At 44.7% G+C, this 21651-nt stretch overlaps 1 protein-coding gene across 1 annotated transcript; it reads right to left on the bottom strand.

The window, feature by feature from the left end:
- Positions 1-2122: 2122 nt before the first annotated feature.
- USP38 (ubiquitin specific peptidase 38) lies at positions 2123-21608 on the bottom strand. The gene is made up of 13 exons (XM_078600892.1): positions 21226-21608; positions 15781-15980; positions 14502-14761; positions 13461-13732; positions 11906-12041; positions 10726-10855; positions 10499-10600; positions 10124-10282; positions 9819-10015; positions 9073-9166; positions 8135-8241; positions 5576-7388; positions 2123-4744 (listed from the first exon to the last, which is right to left on the bottom strand). Exons 2-13 carry the CDS (start codon positions 15955-15957, stop codon positions 4589-4591), a joined length of 3603 nt encoding a protein of 1200 aa, XP_078457018.1. The 5' UTR covers positions 15958-15980; positions 21226-21608; the 3' UTR covers positions 2123-4588.
- Positions 21609-21651: the final 43 nt, after the last annotated feature.

The raw sequence follows: 21651 nt of genomic DNA, 5'->3' as shown, positions 1-21651 counted from the left end.
AAGCACGATCGCAGTGTAGTCAGTGGGATAAATTCACAATTGAATACTTCATGCTCACAGCACCCAACACGAAGCACTCACCACTCACATCCGTCGTCCCCCATAGCTCCTCTTCAATACTGGTCTCCCAAAATTAATATTGCACGAGCAAGGTTGCTGTCATTATCCTGTGCACATTACCTGGGATTTAAGCAAGTTGCTCTTAATCCTCTGGTTGATAATTTGAGGTCAACTGCAGGCTTTTCGAAGCATGCATTTGGAGACCCAGCATACAATATTGTTCAACAGCAATATTGTTATCACAAACCTTCCAGTCAAAAGAAAGTTGCCCAAAATATTTTGCACCATGAATAGTATTTATTCCCAAAAATACACGTGTTCTTGGTTACACACACGAGTGAAGACACTGTTGCACAACAATGTATGCACGAGCCGTCTCCTTCACTCCAATCAGTTCCTACAATCGTGAAAAAAATGCATTCCACTACAAATTCCATCAAAATTATTATCACTGGTGAGGTCTATGGTCTGTGGTTAAAACGCAAGGGTGTATCAGCTGCCTGTACCACCACCAGCTCTTTGAAGATCCCATCACTCCACTTAAATGTAACCCGATGAAAAGCATTCGTAGTCAACGGAGCACTTGCCCAAAAGTGCTCTTGACAGCAGTTTTACCCATTCACATTTCCTGGGCAGCATGCCACGGTTTATGTCAAATGTTTGATTGTTCCAATCAGAAGTACTTGTATTAGGGTAAACTTGTCACTCACAAAGGGCACACCCCTTTATGAACTGCATACCATTGGTAAGGCATCCTCTTGAGTCGAGTCACAGCCTGTGTTGCTAAAGAAATGTGCGATGTAAATATGGTTAACATTAGCCGCTTCATTATCAACCATGATCAATCCACCCCTGCATTATAAAGCATCCCCCCAGAGCGGTCGCCATCTCTCGCAATCCTGAACATTTCAAAGTTATCAATGATCTCGTATCATGCACCAAACAAAAATGACAAGGGCTGCGTTGGAAAACTAAATGTAGATGCTCCATACATTTTTATTTCAGCATTATCAACATAGCATGTACGCCATTTTTAAAACTAATTTCGACACATTCTATCGGTATATAACAAAGCATTATGGCTTCACATCCATTCCCTGATATGGTACACACAGTAGTGTTTTACACATACCTGAAAAAAGATGCCCCCCCCTGCATATTTGATGCCATTAGCTGCTCAAAATCACAATATCGACCCAGTATGTAAGAGTAAAGGAAATACTGTGGAGCTAAACTCAACACAAACGGACACTAATGCAAGTCTGGTTTTCTCAGCTTAAAAAAAAAAAGCGTTTGGAATATTGAAAATCTAGAATATTTAAATCGGGGTCGATGCTTTTATTATAAATTATTTGGGCCTTTCGGTCAAGTCACGTAGATAGCAAAAATAATAAAAATATCACGACGTTTCGATCGCAACACAAAGCGGTCGTCATCAGGAAAAGTGGGGTTCGTTTCTAAAGACAACTGCTTATAAAGGTTTCAAATGGGCATAGCCCAAATGTCAGCAGCCAATGCCAATGCACGTGGTGGGCAGCGACCGCGGCGGTGGTGGCCTTTCCACCAATCACAGGGCTGCCAGGCAGAGATTAGCATGTCAATGCAAGATCGCCGAGCATCGAGTGTGCCAAGGTGGCTCTGTTAATGTGAGAGATTAGCATGTTAATGGGAGATCATCAAGACTCCTCCACAGCGAGTGTGCCAAGGTGGCGATGTTAATGTGAGAGATTAGCATGTTAATGGGAGATCATCAAGACTCCTCCACAGCGAGTGTGCCAAGGTGGCGATGTTAATGTGAGAGATTAGCATGTTAATGGGAGATCATCAAGACTCCTCCACAGCGAGTGTGCCAAGGTGGCGATGTTAATGTGAGAGATTAGCATGTTAATGGGAGATCATCAAGACTCCTCCACAGCGAGTGTGCCAAGGTGGCTCTGTTAATGTGAGAGATTAGCATGTTAATGGGAGATCATCAAGACTCCTCCACAGCGAGTGTGCCAAGGTGGCTCTGTTAATGTGAGAGATTAGCATGTTAATGGGAGATCATCAAGACTCCACAGCGAGTGTGCCAAGGTGGCTCTGTTAATGTGAGAGATTAGCATGTTAATGGGAGATCATCAAGACTCCTCCACAGCGAGTGTGCCAAGGTGGCGATGTTAATGTGAGAGATTAGCATGTTAATGGGAGATCATCAAGACTCCTCCACAGCGAGTGTGCCAAGGTGGCGATGTTAATGTGAGAGATTAGCATGTTAATGGGAGATCATCAAGACTCCTCCACAGCGAGTGTGCCAAGGTGGCTCTGTTAATGTGAGAGATTAGCATGTTAATGGGAGATCATCAAGACTCCTCCACAGCGAGTGTGCCAAGGTGGCTCTGTTAATGTGAGAGATTAGCATGTTAATGGGAGATCATCAAGACTCCTCCACAGCGAGTGTGCCAAGGTGGCGATGTTAATGTGAGAGATTAGCATGTTAATGGGAGATCATCAAGACTCCTCCACAGCGAGTGTGCCAAGGTGGCTCTGTTAATGTGAGAGATTAGCATGTTAATGGGAGATCATCAAGACTCCTCCACAGCGAGTGTGCCAAGGTGGCGATGTTAATGTGAGAGATTAGCATGTTAATGGGAGATCATCAAGACTCCTCCACAGCGAGTGTGCCAAGGTGGCTCTGTTAATGTGAGAGATTAGCATGTTAATGGGAGATCATCAAGACTCCTCCACAGCGAGTGTGCCAAGGTGGCGATGTTAATGTGAGAGATTAGCATGTTAATGGGAGATCATCAAGACTCCTCCACAGCGAGTGTGCCAAGGTGGCTCTGTTAATGTGAGAGATTAGCATGTTAATGGGAGATCATCAAGACTCCTCCACAGCGAGTGTGCCAAGGTGGCTCTGTTAATGTGAGAGATTAGCATGTTAATGGGAGATCATCAAGACTCCTCCACAGCGAGTGTGCCAAGGTGGCGATGTTAATGTGAGAGATTAGCATGTTAATGGGAGATCATCAAGACTCCTCCACAGCGAGTGTGCCAAGGTGGCTCTGTTAATGTGAGAGATTAGCATGTTAATGGGAGATCATCAAGACTCCTCCACAGCGAGTGTGCCAAGGTGGCGATGTTAATGTGAGAGATTAGCATGTTAATGGGAGATCATCAAGACTCCTCCACAGCGAGTGTGCCAAGGTGGCTCTGTTAATGTGAGAGATTAGCATGTTAATGGGAGATCATCAAGACTCCTCCACAGCGAGTGTGCCAAGGTGGCGATGTTAATGTGAGAGATTAGCATGTTAATGGGAGATCATCAAGACTCCTCCACAGCGAGTGTGCCAAGGTGGCTCTGTTAATGTGAGAGATTAGCATGTTAATGGGAGATCATCAAGACTCCTCTACAGCGAGTGTGCCAAGGTGGCGATGTTAATGTGAGAGATTAGCATGTTAATGGGAGATCGTGAAGCAGCAGCCTTGAGGATGGCGCACGAGGTAGCTGCGTTAGTGAGACATTTATTATGTTAATTTAAAAAATCAGAGCCGAAAATAACTAACATCGGAAGGTGGTAAGGCTGGGAACATCACAGCCCATTATGACTTAAACTGGTTAATAACGTCCTTCCAATGATTGCTCAGTTTTGTAAAAAATCAGAACATCGGAAGGTGGTTGGTTATTAACCAGTTAATTAAAACCTTTAAAGCAGTTGTCTTTAGAAGCGAACCCCACTTTTCCTGATGACGACTGCTTTGTGTTGCAATTTAAACGTCGTGATATTTTTATTATTTTTATCATTTTTTCTATCTACGTGACTTTACTTAAAGGCCCAAATAATATGAATTCCTGCAGTCACGAAAGCTTTAAGTGAAGATTTTATTATCAAGTTTCTCTAAACACAACTGGTAACACATTTGGGAATTTACTAACTGGAGTGGTGAATATATAGAGTACGCCATGTGATTTTCAATTAATGTGCATCAAAATTAATTCACAAACCTTTTCCCCATAGACAAAAGCCCAAATGAAAGTATCGAATTGTAAGAAAGATGTGAATATATGTCTTTGCAAAGTGCAAATATTTTATAACTTAGTTTAGGGTAATAAAAAAAATATATTTCACCTATGGCACACAATATAGTCTTCTGTAGAGAATGGTGTCACAGATCTGTAACGCCCACTTCCAGCACACAGGATGCTATGCTAACGTTACAAGGAAATTACTGCCAAGTGGTGGGAATGAAGCTATGGACTCGTTGCTAACTGACCCGATAGCCAGTGCTCTCACTACTGATCCACCCAACTGCCTAATATCGGAGTTGGGAAATTCATATTGCAGCCTGCAAGCGGTTATGCCTTTCAAGCTACTGAGTTAAGAAAAAAGCGCACATGAAAAAACACACAAACATTAACCACTTTGGCCAAAAAGTTATTCATGCAGCCTGAGTTGTTGGGTGATTGGATTAAAGGGGATGGTCACGGAGGGGAGGCTTGGGGAGTGAGGTGGATGTTACACTGGGCTCAGACGTGCAGATGAAGTTCGGGTCAAAAGACTAGGCGGCTGATGGAGCTGAATCCACTGCCTCCACCCCCAGGGCCGCAGCTCCCAGGCGAGTGGCTGTCATCGTCATCGCGGCGGTGATATGACGAGGATGAGGAGGAGGTACGGAGAGCACGGGTCCGTGCCTCCAGCTCTTGCTCCTGCATTGCACACGGCACCAGCGCATGAACATAACATGCACGCACAACGCACACAGCAGATATAGAAATGTAAAAATTCACACACACACACAAAAAAACCAAAACACACGCAGGGACGTCAAAACACACAAACAACACAGAAACACATATAACACAGATACACACACATCAAAGCACATACACAGCAAAGCTAAAACAATCATTATAATACATTTTGTTTATGCCCCTGGCTGAAATATACTAAGTCTAAATGGGTTTGTCACTTTGGTATAAACATAGAATTATATTCCATGATTAATCTGCAATAGAGCCCTTGGCAAAAAATCTACCTAGGGCACTGTACAGAGTAAAACATGTAGAAAACACCGCAATTGTTCACATCATGGCCAAGCACATTGTTCAAACTCTACTAAAATACTCGTCTTTTTTGTTTACAAAAACAATAACATCCTTTATTACAAAAAGCCTTCATTTCAATTCACTTTTATAGGATGGTTCTGCACTGGTACTAAACTAAACTATTTTTATTTTACCAGGTATGAATCACTGAGCTATATGGCTCTTTTTCAGAAGCGACCTGGCCACAAATGATAGCTTAACAAAGTGCCTTATCGTGAAGACATTTTTTGCTAACCAAATACTCTAAACGTAGGTTTCTAAATGTGGCAGGAAAAATCAGAGGACCCGGAGGAAAATCCACACGACCACGGGGAAAACATGCAAACTCCAAATATACAGGCGTCAGGGTTGGGATCGAACCCATCTCCTCCTGTATACCAGGCGAGGTAGTTAACAATCCAATGAAAAAAGGAGCCAATGCCGAGTCCTGACCTGGAGGTAGAGCTTGTTGTCGCGGCTCACAGCCTCCATGAGCTCCTTGCGGAGGGGCGGCTCGAAGCAGAGTCGCTCGCAGGCAGCGCCTTCTCCCTCCGGCCGGCGGTCCCTTCGCCGGTAGATCAGCACGTACGCCGTGTCCTTGGGGAAGCGGCTCGTAACGCCGCTCACGGAGCCAAATGACGAGAAAGACACGCGGCTGTCGTTGAACAAAAGCCATTCCTCCCCCTGCTCCTCCTCCGACTCATCTTCAGTCTTCTCTTCCTCCTGGTCAACCTTTGAGGCGGTGGCACAAGGGAGGTGACAGCTCGGCGGGCCTCTATCGTCAACGTCTTTATCAGGCGGAGGAGCTGAAGAATCGGCGAGGTCGCTGGTCGTGCCGGTGGGAGATGCAGCCGTGCCCTCTGGCATTAGGTTGTTGTTGTTGCTGCTGAATCTGTGGCAGCGTCTCGTGCCCCCGCGCTGCTTCCCACAGTCCCGGGCGTAGCTGTAATAGTGGCCGCTCTCCGAAGACATCCCCGAATGCACCACTACGGACGTAAGCACGTACGGCACAGTTGAGTCACAAAACCCGTCCGATTCGAGCTCCGCTTCAGAATGTTTCATTTTTTTGCAGAGCGGAGACTTAGCATTGCAGGAGTCATCGGTGTCCACCCCCGAGTTGACCTTTAGGTGGCAGCTGCAGTCCTGCGAGCAGTGGTTCTTCGGCGGTGGCGGAACACATTTCATCTTGGCCCGCGCTGGGAGGACGAGGCTGGGAGGGATGTGCACATTGCGCAGGATCTTGCGGCGGGAGTGAGTCCGCATGTCGTAGGAGAACCGCAGCAGCGTCAGGACCAGGTACTCGGGGCTCTCGGCCACCAACGTGGCACGCTCCGCGTCCTGCAGGGAATTGCACGCCTCGCAGTAATACCGGTTCTCCCCGCTCAGTGTCTCTGGTGTTAGGAAATAATTGATCAGACCGGGCACGCTTTCCGACTCCCTGTCTGTGTCAGAGTCCGGTGAACAAACGACGACCTCCGGCTTTGATGGCGGCCGTTCATTACTCGAGACGGAGACACCGTCGCCGCCGACTAGAACGTGGGGTCCCGCCCGCACTTCTACCGCAACGTCGGTGAAATGTTCTATTCCGTCGCTCGGCATAGTCATCGTGGCGGCGTCTACTTTGGTGTTAGATGTTTCTGCCGTTTCCGCTTCTTGGGAACAGCGACTGTCATCGCTTACGCTTGTGGCCGGAGTAGAGGCGCTGGCTTGCGTTGAGCCTGTGGGGCTCTCGCTGCGGAAGGTGCACGCCGATTCGCTCACTTCATCACTGATGCCAAGCTGCGTGGGATCCTTTACGTTCACGTCTTGACACTCGGGCACCTGCGCGCAGCCCGAAGACAGTGCCGAGTGTTGTGTCACATTTGGCACACTGCTTATTTCGTTGGCCAAGTGCGAACTCGTGACCGGCTGCACCGTCGTGGCGGTCGAATCAAGCTTTCCAGCGGACTCGACACCCTGCGTCGGGAAAGCCAAGGAGAGGTCGGTGAACGCCTCGAACCTCTCCGACACGCCTCGGCAATTCTTGCAGGAGATCCTTGTCAATAACTTCCCGCCAAACATTTTTTCCACCAGCGTCCTCTCCTCGTCTTTCTCAGAAACCTCCTTAGGTGATTCTAGAGCGTCAGCACCTGTTTTTTTGCAGTCTTGTGGATTCCCACTGGCGGATTGTGTTTCCGTCAGCAAGATCCCGCTAGACTCTGCACCTTGCTTTGCTGCTTTTGCATTCCTATGGAGCTGAATTAGAGTTTTTTCTTCTTCGTGTATCCTGATGGATAAAATCAAACACCGCACACAGCCAAAGTTCAACTTAATCTCGTGAAATTTCTCATAAGAATCGAAACGTAATTACTTATAGCCCTGTATTAAGTAATTGCTAGATGAAGGAATCCCAATATCATTTTTAATCACGTGGCTTTCTTGATACCACTGTACCATGCTGGTCAGCACAAGAGGCAGTGAGGAGTTGCCCAGGACCAGTAGCTCAGTTATTGTTCTCTCGACTGATATTAGCTGTTGCTGGTAATCGAATTGAGATCACTGGGTTCATATTACAGTACCGCTAACCACTGTACTACTGCTTCCCTCCTATTTATATGTACAAATAGACAATTAAAAATTAACCAACGTAATTCGAGTCCAAATGCAGCTTTTCTGTATCTTTTTAACACAATTTATGGATTATGATAATTATTATGCAATAACAAGCTAATGTTACATACAGGCTAATGGTGGGAATGAAACTGTGCAAGTGAGACAGAAAACATAACAATACAAATGAGGCAAAAAAAAGAGTTAAAATTGTGACCCCATGACAATTAATTGCTGGGGAGCCTGGGGGGGGGGGTGTTACAGTGGGAGAGTAAATCATGCTCCCTTGCTATTACCTCGAAATAAACCAATTCCAATACAACAATAAAAACCTCTGCGCGCGAATATTAATGCGGCTTCACATTCCCGCGCCAAACGACGCGTTGTTTAAATTCTCTCCTAAGAGATAAAGACGCACGCCACCTGGTGAGGAGGTACTTGAGGTACTCGGAGCAGTCCTGCTGGGAGCCCGGCGTGAACCACGGGGGGCGCGACACCTCCAGGAAATTCCTCGGCTCAAACGCAGAGCGCTGGGGTTGTGTGGGGAGGGTCAAGAGGCAGGCACTTTACTAAATCCTTTATATTAAGTTCGCTCGCTTGCTTGCTTAGGACCGTGCAAATCTTTCGGTCGTTTTTTATAACCCACTTCCCGTGATCCAATCGAGCTAACATTTTGCACACAGGCTCGTTGTGCGTGATAATTAATGTTCGTGAAAAAAAATTCCACAATTTTACACTTTTTAGGACAAAAATATTATATTTAATTACCAATTGCTTAATGGTGCAATGCAATCATCTGACCCATAGGTGGTAGCCATCTCAAGCCAGAGGACGAGAGGACTCTAGCCGCCACGCATATAAAGGATTTATAGTGAAAAATTTTGTTTTTACGGGTTATACTTATTTTACATCTCGGTTTAATATGGCAAGGATTTGGTATTGTTTACATCGGGAGTTTATTTATCTAGGAAAGCCTCAGTCTTCATTTTTCCACTGCGGGACGTTTGACCAGTTACTTTGAGAGTGTGCCTGGGACAGGCTCGGTTCAGATATCGCTTCCTACGGACGTTAACCGTGGGCAGGAATTGAACTCGGGTCGCCGGGCTCAAAGTGCACCGCGCTAACAACTGTGCCACTGGTCAACTCCCCGCACCTCCGATAAGCGCAGTTGTCTACGTACGGTACGTAAAAAGTTTAACATAGATATACACATACAAGAATTACATAATTATAAATTCTATGACAAATTACAGTCTGGTGTGGACGGAACCTAATGATAATAATGCAACAACTGAACAAGCAAAACAGTAGGGACCAGACACAGAGGGGCACCTCATGCGGAGACGTCAAGCTGCTCGTACCTGTGTATGAGCCAAAAAGGCGAAGAGAAGCTGCAGTTTTCCCATTAGAGGACGTGAGCCGTTGAGGCTCAGAGACAGAACCGCTCGGCGGAAACTGGGAATGCAAAGAGGCAAAGTGGCTGCGTCAGGTACAGGCGACACGTTGCTCCTTCACCCGTTCATATATACGTGAAAACTGATTGTACATAATATTCCCAATTGGTTTACAAAATAAGTAAACTTTGAATAAAAAACACACGTAAAACAGACAAAAATAGAATAACCCTCATCAATGGTACTCCCAATACTCTTAGTTTTTTTCTGAAAAGTCACGTAGGTAAAAAATGAAATTAAAATTAATAAAAATAAAATAATAAAAAATCACGACGTTTCGGAGGCAACACAAGGCAGCCTGCCTCACTTGATACAGCAAATCTGGCTGTGACGGTCCCACCTGATGACGGAGACTTGTGTTGCCTCCGAAACGTCGTGATTTTATTTTATTTTCATTAATTTTAATGTAATTTTTTACCTACGTGACTTTACCGAAAAAACTAAGTGTAAGAATCCTTGCAGTCACGAAAGCTTCAAATCTAAAGGTACTCCCAATATCTGGGTAACCTAAGGAATTGTAACTGGTGTGTGTGCACACGTGCTCACAACGCCACCATCTGTTCTAAATCAGCAATCACTGCACAAGTTGAATTGAACACACCGAACAAAGCGCATTCAAGCTCCTCTCCCAATGCCGAGGTGTGCACGCTCACTGTGTGGTCATGAAGAGGGCCTGGATGATGCTGTTCATGTAGCAGGTGTTGCCCAGGTTGACGAGGCCGGTCCTCCCGGTTTCCGACCTGTCCGCCGCCCGCCGCAGAGGCCCCGTGGGGGATGCCGAGCGCTGCGACGTCCACGCGCTGCGAGTGAGCGTGCGCTTGATGTCGTCCTCGTGCAGCAAGGGGAAGTCCTGTGCACCACGCGAGCCCGGGCAAAAACGATGCGACTCGCGTGTTCGACACGTTCACCCGATGATGACTCGATAACCTGCGCGCGAGACAAGTGTGACCGCCCTCACCTTGAAGAGCTCGAGGATTGGCTCGTAGAGGTCAGGGAAGCCGGAGTACTGATACATCATGCACTGCATGAGGCGGGACAGCTGCCGAAGGCACGCCATGCTGGTGGGAGACGCCTCTTTGCGCAAATCCGTAACCAGCCCCGGCATGTGTGGCAGCAGCTACGTATCGTCGCACACACACGAGGAGTAGAGTGTAATGGTTGACAGAACAGGGAATTGAAACTATGCCACATACAAACCAGTCTCTCACTAGCAAGATAGTTGATCGAGCTCTTGGAAGGTCATCTCGTAATTGAAATCAGCATTGGCAAAAGAAAAAAAATGAATGGTGCCTGCATTGAATCTGGGGCGATTCGAGCCTTTGACATGACTTGCCAGGTGGAAGGCCTCAGGCGAGTGCTGGAAGCTGAGCAGCATGTGCGAGAGCACGGACAGCGCACCAGCTCGCACCACCGGGAACCAGAGCCGACTCAGCACCTGCAGCAGAAAAGCACGTGCGCCCACACGCACAACCGTCCATTCACCAACACACACCATGGGCAGAAAAAACTCAGCTCGCATATTTTGCATTATACCACGTCAGCGCCAAAGCCATAGCCGACCTGCTCGATTTTGAGGACGGTGACATCGATGAGGATGGTGAATTTATTCACGGCAGCCAGACCCTTGAGCAGAGCTGTCACCCAGCAGTCCACACGCTGGGCCAAAGGCCACGACAGCCAGTCAATCATCCTGGCACGGACGCGTACCGCACAAGGGTTAAACAGTGTAGGGTCCTCCAACTATGGGTGGCGCGGGTGCATCTCCTCTCTGGCAGAATCTTTGCGGGCAGGGTACAAATACATTCTTTTCACAGTAAGGATTTTTATCATGTGTGGTGCTAAGCTTTGATTAGAAGAATGGCTGATATGTTTCCATCTGACTCTTTCCATATGCATTTCTCTCATTTCAAAGAAATAAATATTGATATGAGATGCGTGATTTGGCAAACTCTTCAATATTTTAGAATTAAGACCAAATAAGGATGATGTAACTCAAGTCATGCAGTCCTTATCGTGTCGATATGTACGAAGGCTGTGTTCTGGGCAATCCAACTCAAGTTTGGAGCGCCATTATCAAATATAAAAGACTTTCAAATCCCAGCAAGGTGGACCATCAGAGTTCTCTAATGACACCACTGCACTGCTGACATTGGACTACACTGAAATGTCATCACGTCAAAATGACATCACAATATAAAAACACATTCCTGCGGAGGGAGCTGGTAGGAACGTTGGGTTGCTCGGCCAATGGCCAGGGTCAACGGTGGCGTGGTGTATTCCGCAAATATGGCCGACTGTGAGGGCGGGCACAAGCCGGCGTGAGTAGGTTAAACGTTGAGTTTTATAAGGGCACCACGGGGTGACCAGCCCCTCCCCACCCAGCCCCACCCCTCCTACTCCCTACCCAGCCCCACCCAGCCCCTCCTCTATCCCACCCTCCCCACCCAGCCCCTCCCTGCACGACGGACACAATAATCCCCTGTGGGCTGGTGTAACCAGGAGGTTCCTACCAGTAAAATGCAACTGACTAACTTTACAGTACATCTTCTTACTAATGAACCATCACGCTCGTGTCGGACAACCCAAGACACAGTCTAAGTGATTATCTACAAGATGACAGCCATTCCTTTTTTCGGTTCATGCCATTCTTTAGAGAGGTTAAATCATTTGGGAGACAAAGTGAAAGGTCAAATTGCAGGACAGCTGTGGTGCGTTAATGGGCAAGGCCGCGGTAACTTACCTGCACAGGGCCACCATCATGTTGGCGTCGTGGACATTGGCGTCGGTCGTCAGGCTATGGATGATGACGTTCGTCATCTGCAGGGGGATGTACTGCACCAGGCTGGCAAGCGCGATTGATGGATCGGCGGGGACGTCTGGAGCATGGACAATAATTTCACTCGCATTTTCCAAATGTCATTGTCCCATATGTAGCTACGTGCATAAAATCAATCTCTTATGCTTTGGACACTTAGGGAGCTGTATATAAAAGATGATCATACTGCCAATCAATTATCCAAAATGAATAACAAAATAAAACTCCGACAATGTTATCCAAATGCTGCTACCGGCGTCATGTCACGATACAAAGCCTCCATTCCGATCTCTCGCAGAGCGGAATCACTGAATTAGGAAATGTCTCACTGAAATAGATATCACAGAACTACTTCTGAGATTGCTTCAAGCAAGCTGTTGCACAAAGCAGGGGGCGCCTCTTCTACCACTGACAGTAATGCAATGCTTGTGCATGACAGTTAAACCAATATTTTTAATTATCAGAGCAGAATTTAGCAAAATAAAGTGCAGAAACAATGTTTATGGAATGGGGTTTTTGTGCAGTCACCACTGACTGGGCTGAAACTATCAACTCACTAAACTGGCGAACTCAGTCTAACCACAGGTGGATTCGAACCCAGGGTTTGAGTGATACCAGCTCAATGCCGAGCTCCGAGCCAAAATGCATTTGTTGATACTCGCATGCATACTTGTTCATGCCATTATTTTTCAAAGAATTATTTTTAAATAAAATAATTTCCATTAAAGACAAAATGTGTAAGCACTTTTGAGCGGTTTATGCATGTATATGCAAATTAATCCAACACTGACTAAATTATCCATCTTACTCAACTAGCAATATTGATTTGATGGGTCTCATTTGCAACAAGAGTAGTTGCTTTGTTTAGACATTTGCAATAATTTCAAACCTTACTATTTGTACTAAATTCTGTGGTTATGAAAATGTCCAAAGCCTAAAATTCCATTATCGGTTACAATTACAATAACATACTGGAGGACAGTCAGTATAAATATGAAATGTCTGATATAGATTATAAAAATTTAATTTTCCTTCTGGAAAAAAACAAACTTTACTAAGAGGGGGTTGTCTTTATGAAAAATAATAACAATCAAGTATTCCACTCTCTAATCTCAAAATAGTATTTAAAACAGCTCAATCAGATTCTTTGGGTCTTTCGGTAAAGTCACGTAGATCGCAACACAAGCGGTCGTCATCACCTTATGACGACCGTATGTGTTGCGATCGAAATGTCGTAGTTTTTACTTTCTTTAAACCTATCTACGTGACTTTACAGAAAGACCCAAAGAATATGAATTCCTGCAGTCACGAAAGCTTTAAGTCAAAGCTCAATCAGATTCAATGTTTTATTATTATTGTAATAGCTAACGATGCAATCTCTCTTTTACAAGGGAAACGCCGAGCCGACAGGCATGTGGCCTTCTAAGCAACAAGCGCTCATCGTTTAACAGACAGTGCATTTTCCTGAGTAGCTCGTTACCTGGAGTGGAGATGATGGCAAACACCTCCTGCAGGGATGGGAGGAGGGCGGCCGGCTCCGACACCCACACCTTGGGCAGCAGCCCGCTGACGCGATTCACCTGCCCAATGAATTCCCGGATGGCCTTCTCGCTGTCGGCACCGTCCCCCTCTGCTGCCGCCGCCGGGCAGACAAAGTGACCGATAGTCCGCACAAGCTGCTTGCAGAAGACAATGGCCTGCTGCCCCTCTCTGGGCAGACACTGCGGGAACTCGATGAGTAGCTCACCGAGTCTGTCAGGGATAGACATGTGCAAACTTTGTTAATCACTCCCGCACCTCCGATTAGCACAGTTGGCTATGTACGGCGTGCGAAAGAAGTTCAACATACATATATACTCCGCAACTTAAAAAAAACCCCACTCAAGAAAGGAATTGGGGATTTATATTTTTATGTAAGAATTATTTAATTAAACTGTATATTAAAGGTTTATATACAGCTAGGCTACATGTCCCGAGGTGTTTGACATGAGGATGAAGCTTCACAAATCAGCTGATATTTACAGTCAAGTGACATCACTAATCCCGTGAAAAGAAACATCAATGCAGTGACATCAATGCAGCATGTTATTATGGCGGTGGGTCAAATGTTATTTTAAAGGCTATTTTCTAAAGACAGATTATTCCCACCTGTTTTGGACATCCTTTGGACACACAGCCCAGGTAGTTACCTAGGCTGTGTGTCCAAAGGATGTCAACTCGCCCCAAACTACCCCTCAGATTTCGATGAATTGTCACGATTTTGAGTAATGTTTCTATCCTAGAATAAATCTTTAATTTCCTATGTGATGCAATGGCTGCATAGGGGTCAAATGAACCAATTACGCACAACATACACATTACAATAAAATATTACAAGTATAGTTTACAATGCATTTTCGTAAGCGTACAAATGTATATTTAATTGACAAATCGATGCAACGGTGCATTCCTACTTGGCAAGTGTGTAGAGGACGAGGACTGTTTTTTTTTAGTTGCGTCTTGTCGAGATGAAACTCCTCACCTGCACGCCGTGGACGGTTGGAGGCGCTCGCACACCATGCGCAGGGCCTCGGAGCGCAGCGAGGCGTACACGGCGAGCACGGACGGGAGGCTGAGGCTCAGGCGTAGGCCGTGCTGCACAAAGTCGAGGAGGCGCGCGTCGCGCCGGCCCAGTGAGCCGTAGCCTTGGCGCAGCATCCCGAGCACCAGCTCGCTGTTGAAGAATTCGCCGAACTGGGCGCGGTGGCAGCGCGCGTAAGCATCCAGCACCTGCTGGCCGACCTGTGTGAGGAATGATAAACTACGCCGTCAGTCGCGCATCCGAAGTGGACGTTCATTGGTCAATGTTACGGTGACTACGATGTCCAAGATGCTAGCAGCTTTGTCTAAAGTAACTGCAGTGAAATAACTGCGTGTCATTGATGGTGCATTCTAGATTTGAAGCTTTCGTGACTGCAAGGATTCATACTCTTAGTTCTTTCAGTAAAGTCACGTAGGTAAAAAATGAAATTAAAATTAAAATAAAACAATAAAAATCACGACGTTTCGGAGGCAACACAAGTCTCCGTCATCAGGTGGGAACGTCACAGCTAATCTGGCTGTGACGGTCCCACCTGATGACGGAGACTTGTGTTGCCTCCGAAACGTCGTGATTTTTATTGTTTTATTTTAATTTCATTTTTTACCGACGTGACTTTACCGAAAGAACTAAGAGTATTGATGGTGCAGTTTGGTGCTTCAAATAGTGGCAACCTTTCATCACCAAATGATTAACTGAATTTCTAATAGTTGCTCATAAATAGCCATTCAATATAATCATTAAATTATTATCATCACCAATGATAAAAGTGACACATATTCATAATAAGTATTGTTGCAGTTTTATCTAAAGGACCTTTACAAGTCGGCTAGGACATCGGTTGGAGGGCGAGACCAATAAAGGTGGACACTAACAATTGGGTTGTAAAGGCTTGACAAAGTAGAGGGACTTGTGTAATTTTAAACTTCAGTTACTATATATCGTAGTAGAATTTTTGCACATCGAGTACAAGTATATGGTGAGATACAGCATTAACGATAACACAATTAAATAAGATTAGGTTATGTATATAAAGCAAAGTCAACAGCGGGTCGTAAACGAAAAGAACTTCAGCTTGGGTAAGCAGTATAGCTGGCCAGTATTGAGGAAATTGCATATCATTTCAAACTGAGATCAACAGAGGGGAAAAAGCAACCTCCCAAAGAGGCTGTCTGTACCAACCACGTTCTGCCCTGTTGATGTGTCAAGCATGTAGCTGTACCTGTCTCTGGAAGGTATCTTCACTGAGCAGAGTGAGGCGTGTGGCGAGCGTGAACATGGCCTGGCATTGCTCTCCATCCAGTTTGCCCTCGGCCGCTTCAAGGACCTTCTTCACCACGCTGCGCTTCACCGGCAGCGGGTGCGATGAGCTCAGCAGGCCCTCCAGGATCTTGTCCATCGCTGCGTGGTACACGGCCACTTCTGTAAAATGTAATCAAAAATGCACAGTCCTTTGTCAGTCCGCTCCTGGATGAAGACCTACCCAATCCCGTCATGGGAATTATTTGACTATGCTTCACCACATGCTCAGTGCAGGTTGAAGGCGTGGAGCCATGGATGGTTTAGATATCACCTGCCACCTATGTCAACGATGGCAGCATTGTACGGACATTGGAGCATGGTACAGAAACAACAACGTACGTTGCTGCATAGCCCTCTCGGGTCCCCACAACCTGGCCCTGCAGCCAACAACATTCAGTTATGTAAGGTGATCAACCCTGTTTAGCTTCCAAGACCTGAATAAATTTGCGTGCATTATGGGTGATTTGGTCTCAGTCTAGCACAGGGGTCGGCATCCTGCGGCTCTTTAAGGACTGCTTCGTGACGATATTTATTAAGGACCACCGTCTCTCGTATTCACATGCATTGCGGCTCTTGAAATATATTTTTTACCGAATATTGTTATTTTGGTTACAGACCCCTAGTCTAGCATTAAGTTGACCAAAAATAAGAAATGTACATGCATTCCCACTTATTTAGAGTAAAGTATACAATGCAAGAGGAGAAAAAGTGTATTGTAAAAAAACTGATGTGTGTAAGCAACAGCACAACTGTGGCTCTGTGCTAGTTACCAAAGCACTGGCATTTGACAACGAAAAGTCTATAAAATCTGAACGGTGATGAATTACGCAGTGCTGGCACAAAACGAGACCTTTCAATTCTGTATGCTGCCTGTTCATACGGAATGACAGTATTGCTTGCATCAACTCAATCATTCTTCCACACATGAGGCTTCAAGCCAAGGGTTTTCAAAATGCTCATTAGTGATGGGGAAGCATGCATTTTTAAGGCTGAGCACCCAGAATGGAGAGGAAGGGAAATTTGTCATAACAACAGCATTTTGGAAACTATACAATACTATACTACAAGTACAACTATACAACCCAACCTGTGCATCTATCTGATACATACCTGTTTTAGTATTTAAACGGGCTCCCACCAAATTATTAAATAATGTAATAATTTACACTGCTGCCAATGTTGCATTTTCGATTGATCGACAATTTTAGGAGCAAAAGAATGCATCTATCAAAACCAAGAACTATGGTTTGGTAAACTTCTTTAAAATGAAGCGTTATTAAAAGCCATGCCTGCGAGTGTGTAATCGATGTAATGTTTTGAGGCCATAGGGTGGCTGTTTTTCTAATGTAGCGTGCACAGCTGTGTACTGGTGGCAGGCTTCCTAAATATTTGCTGGCAAAAAATGGTCGAGAGGAAGAGTGGTTCATTAAAGCACAAGACAGACGTGGAGATGCAACTGTGAGCACATTGGTGTCAGATGTCTGTGTAGTTCACGCTCATGCAACAAACCCCCACATGCTAATCAATGTAATTTGTGCTCAAAGTGAAATAGTTTATTGTGCATAACTCAAGGCTAGCATATTCAGAGAAACATTATACATTTATGAGCACAGCCAAGCCCGGGTGCAGCCATAACGATATGAACTGTACATTGTGGCTCTTCTTGTGCAGAGTAGAAATAAGTTGCACCCGTTGCTGTGTTTTAACTTAACCATTTCTACTGAATTATAACAGCAATGGTACAACATTGTTGACAGCATACTCTTGACAATGGCATGGAATCACATGCCATTACAATGAACACATGCCAATACACTTTTAATCTAAACATACGAATGAAATAGAAGCTGATGCTATTGTACGCGGCTTTACTGCACCAAAGAAATTAATGAATTAATCTTAGGAAATTCTGCTTTGAGAATCCCAGTAGTGCTGTTCATGTTAGCAGGTTAATACTTTCGTCTAAATGTAGACTTGTGACATACCTTCTCTATTAACTCCATTGTCAAAACCAAGAAACCTAAAACGCCCATCTAATTACCTTTTAATTATCCCTAGAACAAGAATTGGAATAGGTGACAAAGCCTTTGTCGTTGCAGCACCAACATTTTGAACAACCTTGATTTCTCCCTTAACATCGTAAATCTTCTTTCAAAAACTATCCTGAAGCAGAAGATTGGTGTCGGATCAAAGCACATTTACAACTGTGATTCTTACCCGTGAATCACGTTACATTTTTACATGCAATTTTATTGAGGGACTGTGTGTTGTCTTGGTGTGATCTGGGACTGTTTTTGTTGTTGTTTTGCTGCTTTGGCCAAGCGTGTATTGTGTTGAAAAATCGTCGGGCGATTATGTACACTTAGAAACGTTAGTTACTTTTCGTGACTTGCTTACCTTTTCCCTATTTTGCACTCCTATCGTTTTAGCTTTGTATAGTTTTTGTTGTTGTTACTTACTGACCCATCCCAACAGGACATCTCTGAAAAGGAGCTTCAGAGCTCATCGGACTACTCCAGTCTAAATAAACATTCTGATTCTATCTATACTTTACTGCATGTTACAAGACCTTCGCTCTTCTAGAATATATTACTTCTAGTGTATAATGTATATAGAAAAACATACACTGGAAATATTAGCACTTTTGTCATTAACACCGATAAACTGAAAAATACAAAACAAAGTTATTTTTGGATAATGGACCACTATATTCATTATTAAAATTCTAATAAGTATCTACTTAAGATAATCAATGTGTGTTCTTTGCCTTGCCTATGTTATCAGAATTCGTATTCATGATGCACGAGTGCCTGAATGGTCCCGAATGCCCGTAGCATACAAGGAAGTGTCCTTCTGTTTACACTATGGGAACCCCGAGCTCTCATACTCTGATGGTGCATTGTCTTTGAGTTGTGCGCCTTTTGGCGTCATCTGGTCCAACCCATGTGAGACTAGGCTCTAAGGCAGTGGTTCTTAACCTTTTTGGAGGTACCGAACCCCACCAGTTCATATGCGCATTCACCGAACCCTTCTTAATTGTAAAAATAAAATATGATTTTTTCAAATTAAAAACATAGGTATATTTTTTACTGGTGCACAATCATACGAGTCGGGTGTGTGTCTTAACCTACGCCGAACCCCTGAGACTGACTCGCCGAACCCTTGGGGTTCGATCGAACCCAGGTTAAGAACCACTGCTCTAAGGAAAGCTGTCTCGGGTGTGGACCAATCAACTTCAAGGACAGTGCACATTATCAGAGTTATGTATTTTGTTTGTATTATGACTGCAGGTATTGCGGTCTATGCAAACATGACTACTTGTAAAAAGGTGTCAGTTTTGTTGCCAGATAGAAGGGTAAAAAACCAATTATCAAATTTGCTTACACTTACTGGAATCTGGCCCTTCAAAGGGCCAAATGTGTAAATCACTGGGAGCAAAATATTCCTGGAATACATTGTAATATGGATTCAATAACACACTCCAGAATCAAACTTTCTAGGATGGAATTGAAACACTCCAGGTTTCTTCACCACCCAAGAATTGTTGGAAGGTTTCTTCTGTTGGTAAGGTGATGGCATCAGTGTTCTGGGATCACAAATAATGCACATTCCTTAGCCAAGGTTGCTATCATCAACACCATCCTCCAGGATGTACATAAAGACATTTGAAAGAAACGTAAAGGTCTACTGTCAAGAAGAGTATTTTTTTCTGCACCACAATGCTTAACCCCAAAAATGCTAATGCTATCATAGCCAAATTAAACACTTAGCGCTGGAGATGCTCTCCTACACCCCATATACAGTCTAGATTTCCATCTGTTTTCCCCTTTCGAAAGAATCTGCACTTTGGTGGGAAACATTTTCTATTAGATGACGAACTGAAGACCTATGTCCTGAAATAGATCAAGCAGAGACACTACCTACTATGCTATGGGCATTCAGGAACTTGGTCAGAGAAGTGATGTGGATTTAACCTACATGTTGACAATTTGATGACCTGCCATGATAAAATCTATTTTCTGTGAGCAAAATTCCAGGAATTATTTGAACCACCCTTGTACAATCCACCAATTGGCTTCTAAATATTCTACAAAATTGTGCTGTGCTTACACAGCACAATGCCTCACTTCAAGATGTTTTTTGACAGTGTTAAATTTATGGCTATGCTGTTAAGGAAAAACTGGCGACAAGAAACATACAATTCACGGCCCACATCAATGTGTTTGACTCGGTGACGTTTCCCGAGGCAAACAGTAGGTATTATGATCAAAACTCTATGTAAATAGATATACGTACTCTTATTTAACAATGGTAGAACAAGGCTAGTAATGACTTAGTAGTTCATTGATTAAGGGAGACAATTTGTGGGAAGCTAACAAAATCAATAGGTCATCATCACGGGCAATGCCGGTGATACCATGAAGCTTCATAATAGTTTAATTCCGTCCGCTCTGGTGTTGACTATGCATAATCTCGCTTTAGAACTTTTTGTTTAAGTCTACGTGTCTTTAAAAGACGGCTCTTGCTGTCACAACCACCGTCTTTAGATATTCCCCTTCAGATATTTCCTTTAAAAACCTCTATTTATATGACCACGTTATTGTTAACGTCTTCCGATGATGCTCTAGCAGGTTCACGAACACTAACGATCTTCAGGTACATCGAAAGAGGTTGTTATATTGATCTGATTCCCCGCCACAGGAATGAGGCATTTTCCCAAATAATAAAGCAGAACACCGCTCTCAGATATTTTTATGACGTTGAGCATAAACATTATAATATTAATGATAGTGACAATGACAATATGGGTTAAATTTATATTGCTAGCGATCATGTTGATAATCAAGATGTAGATGACGAACATATTAATAAAGTTTGCATTCGTAATTATACATAATTTTCAAACTTGAATCCGATAACATATGCAAGCCAGGCACCATTTTACCAGTTAAGCAAACTAAGCCGGGTTGGCACGATGCGTTACTAACGATAAGGGAAGACCGGCCGGTAAACGAGAACGATGAGGGAGTGACAGTTAAGACGACCGAACGAATAAATCAGCTCGTGTGCAGGTGCCAGATGAATCATCTCATCGGATGACCGCGGGAGTTGGCGGCGGACGAAGAGGCCTTCATCCAGTTGCGGATAGACCATGGTCTGATGATGACGATTAATTAATGTTACGGTGTTAACGTCTGCCTTACACGCTTGTAACGATTACAGGAACTCAAGACGACAATTGTCTCAATAACAATCGGACGGCAACGATGATGACTGATAAATGATGAGGCATTTTGGCGAACGATTCAACAGGAGCCCCGAATAGGGGACATACATACACACGCGGATGGGGGCCCTCCATTACCTCGTGTCGGATTCCTTCACACGGCGGCTCTCGCCAGCATTCGCCGGCCAAGTCGCGGATCACGACTCGAATAATGCAAACGTTGTAAGACCAAAGAGCAGCGGCGGTGAAGGTGATGAAGGTGAGGAATGAGGCGACGAGATGAGAAAGACGCGGGGACGAAGCCCGCGCGACAATTTCATTCCGGCTGCGATCAGCTGAGCAGCGACTCCGGTGAGCAAGGACCCCAGCTACGGGGTGGGGGGGGTGTGAAGCCGTCCACAAACCCTGCCTCAGTGCCTGCAGTCATTTATTTAAATGTATTATTACTCATTTTTTGGGGGTAACATGTCGACATTAATTTTTTTATTTAAAGCTTTCGTGACTGCAGGGATTAATATTCTTGGTTCTTTCGGTAAAGTCACGTAGAAGGGAAATAATAAAGTA

The sequence above is a fragment of the Lampetra planeri genome, chromosome 15, assembly GCF_965212315.1.
Source record: "Lampetra planeri chromosome 15, kcLamPlan1.2.h2, whole genome shotgun sequence".
NCBI classification, from domain to species: Eukaryota; Metazoa; Chordata; class Hyperoartia; order Petromyzontiformes; family Petromyzontidae; genus Lampetra; species Lampetra planeri.
The sequence above is the reverse complement of the archived record's forward strand: the minus strand, read 5'-3'. Positions and strand labels throughout refer to the sequence as shown.

Excerpts from the sequence above, each read along its gene's own strand:
- USP38 (XM_078600892.1), bottom strand. The coding sequence starts at position 15,957 with ATGGACAAGATCCTGGAGGGCCTGCTGAGCTCATCGCACCCGCTGCCG. Across the intron at positions 10,283-10,498 it reads CGCCTGAGGCCTTCCACCTG|CTGCTGCCACACATGCCGGG; the intron begins GCAAGTCATGTC and ends GACGATACGTAG. Across the intron at positions 9,167-9,818 it reads GCCCTCTTCATGACCACACA|TTTCCGCCGAGCGGTTCTGT; the intron begins GTGAGCGTGCAC and ends TTGCATTCCCAG.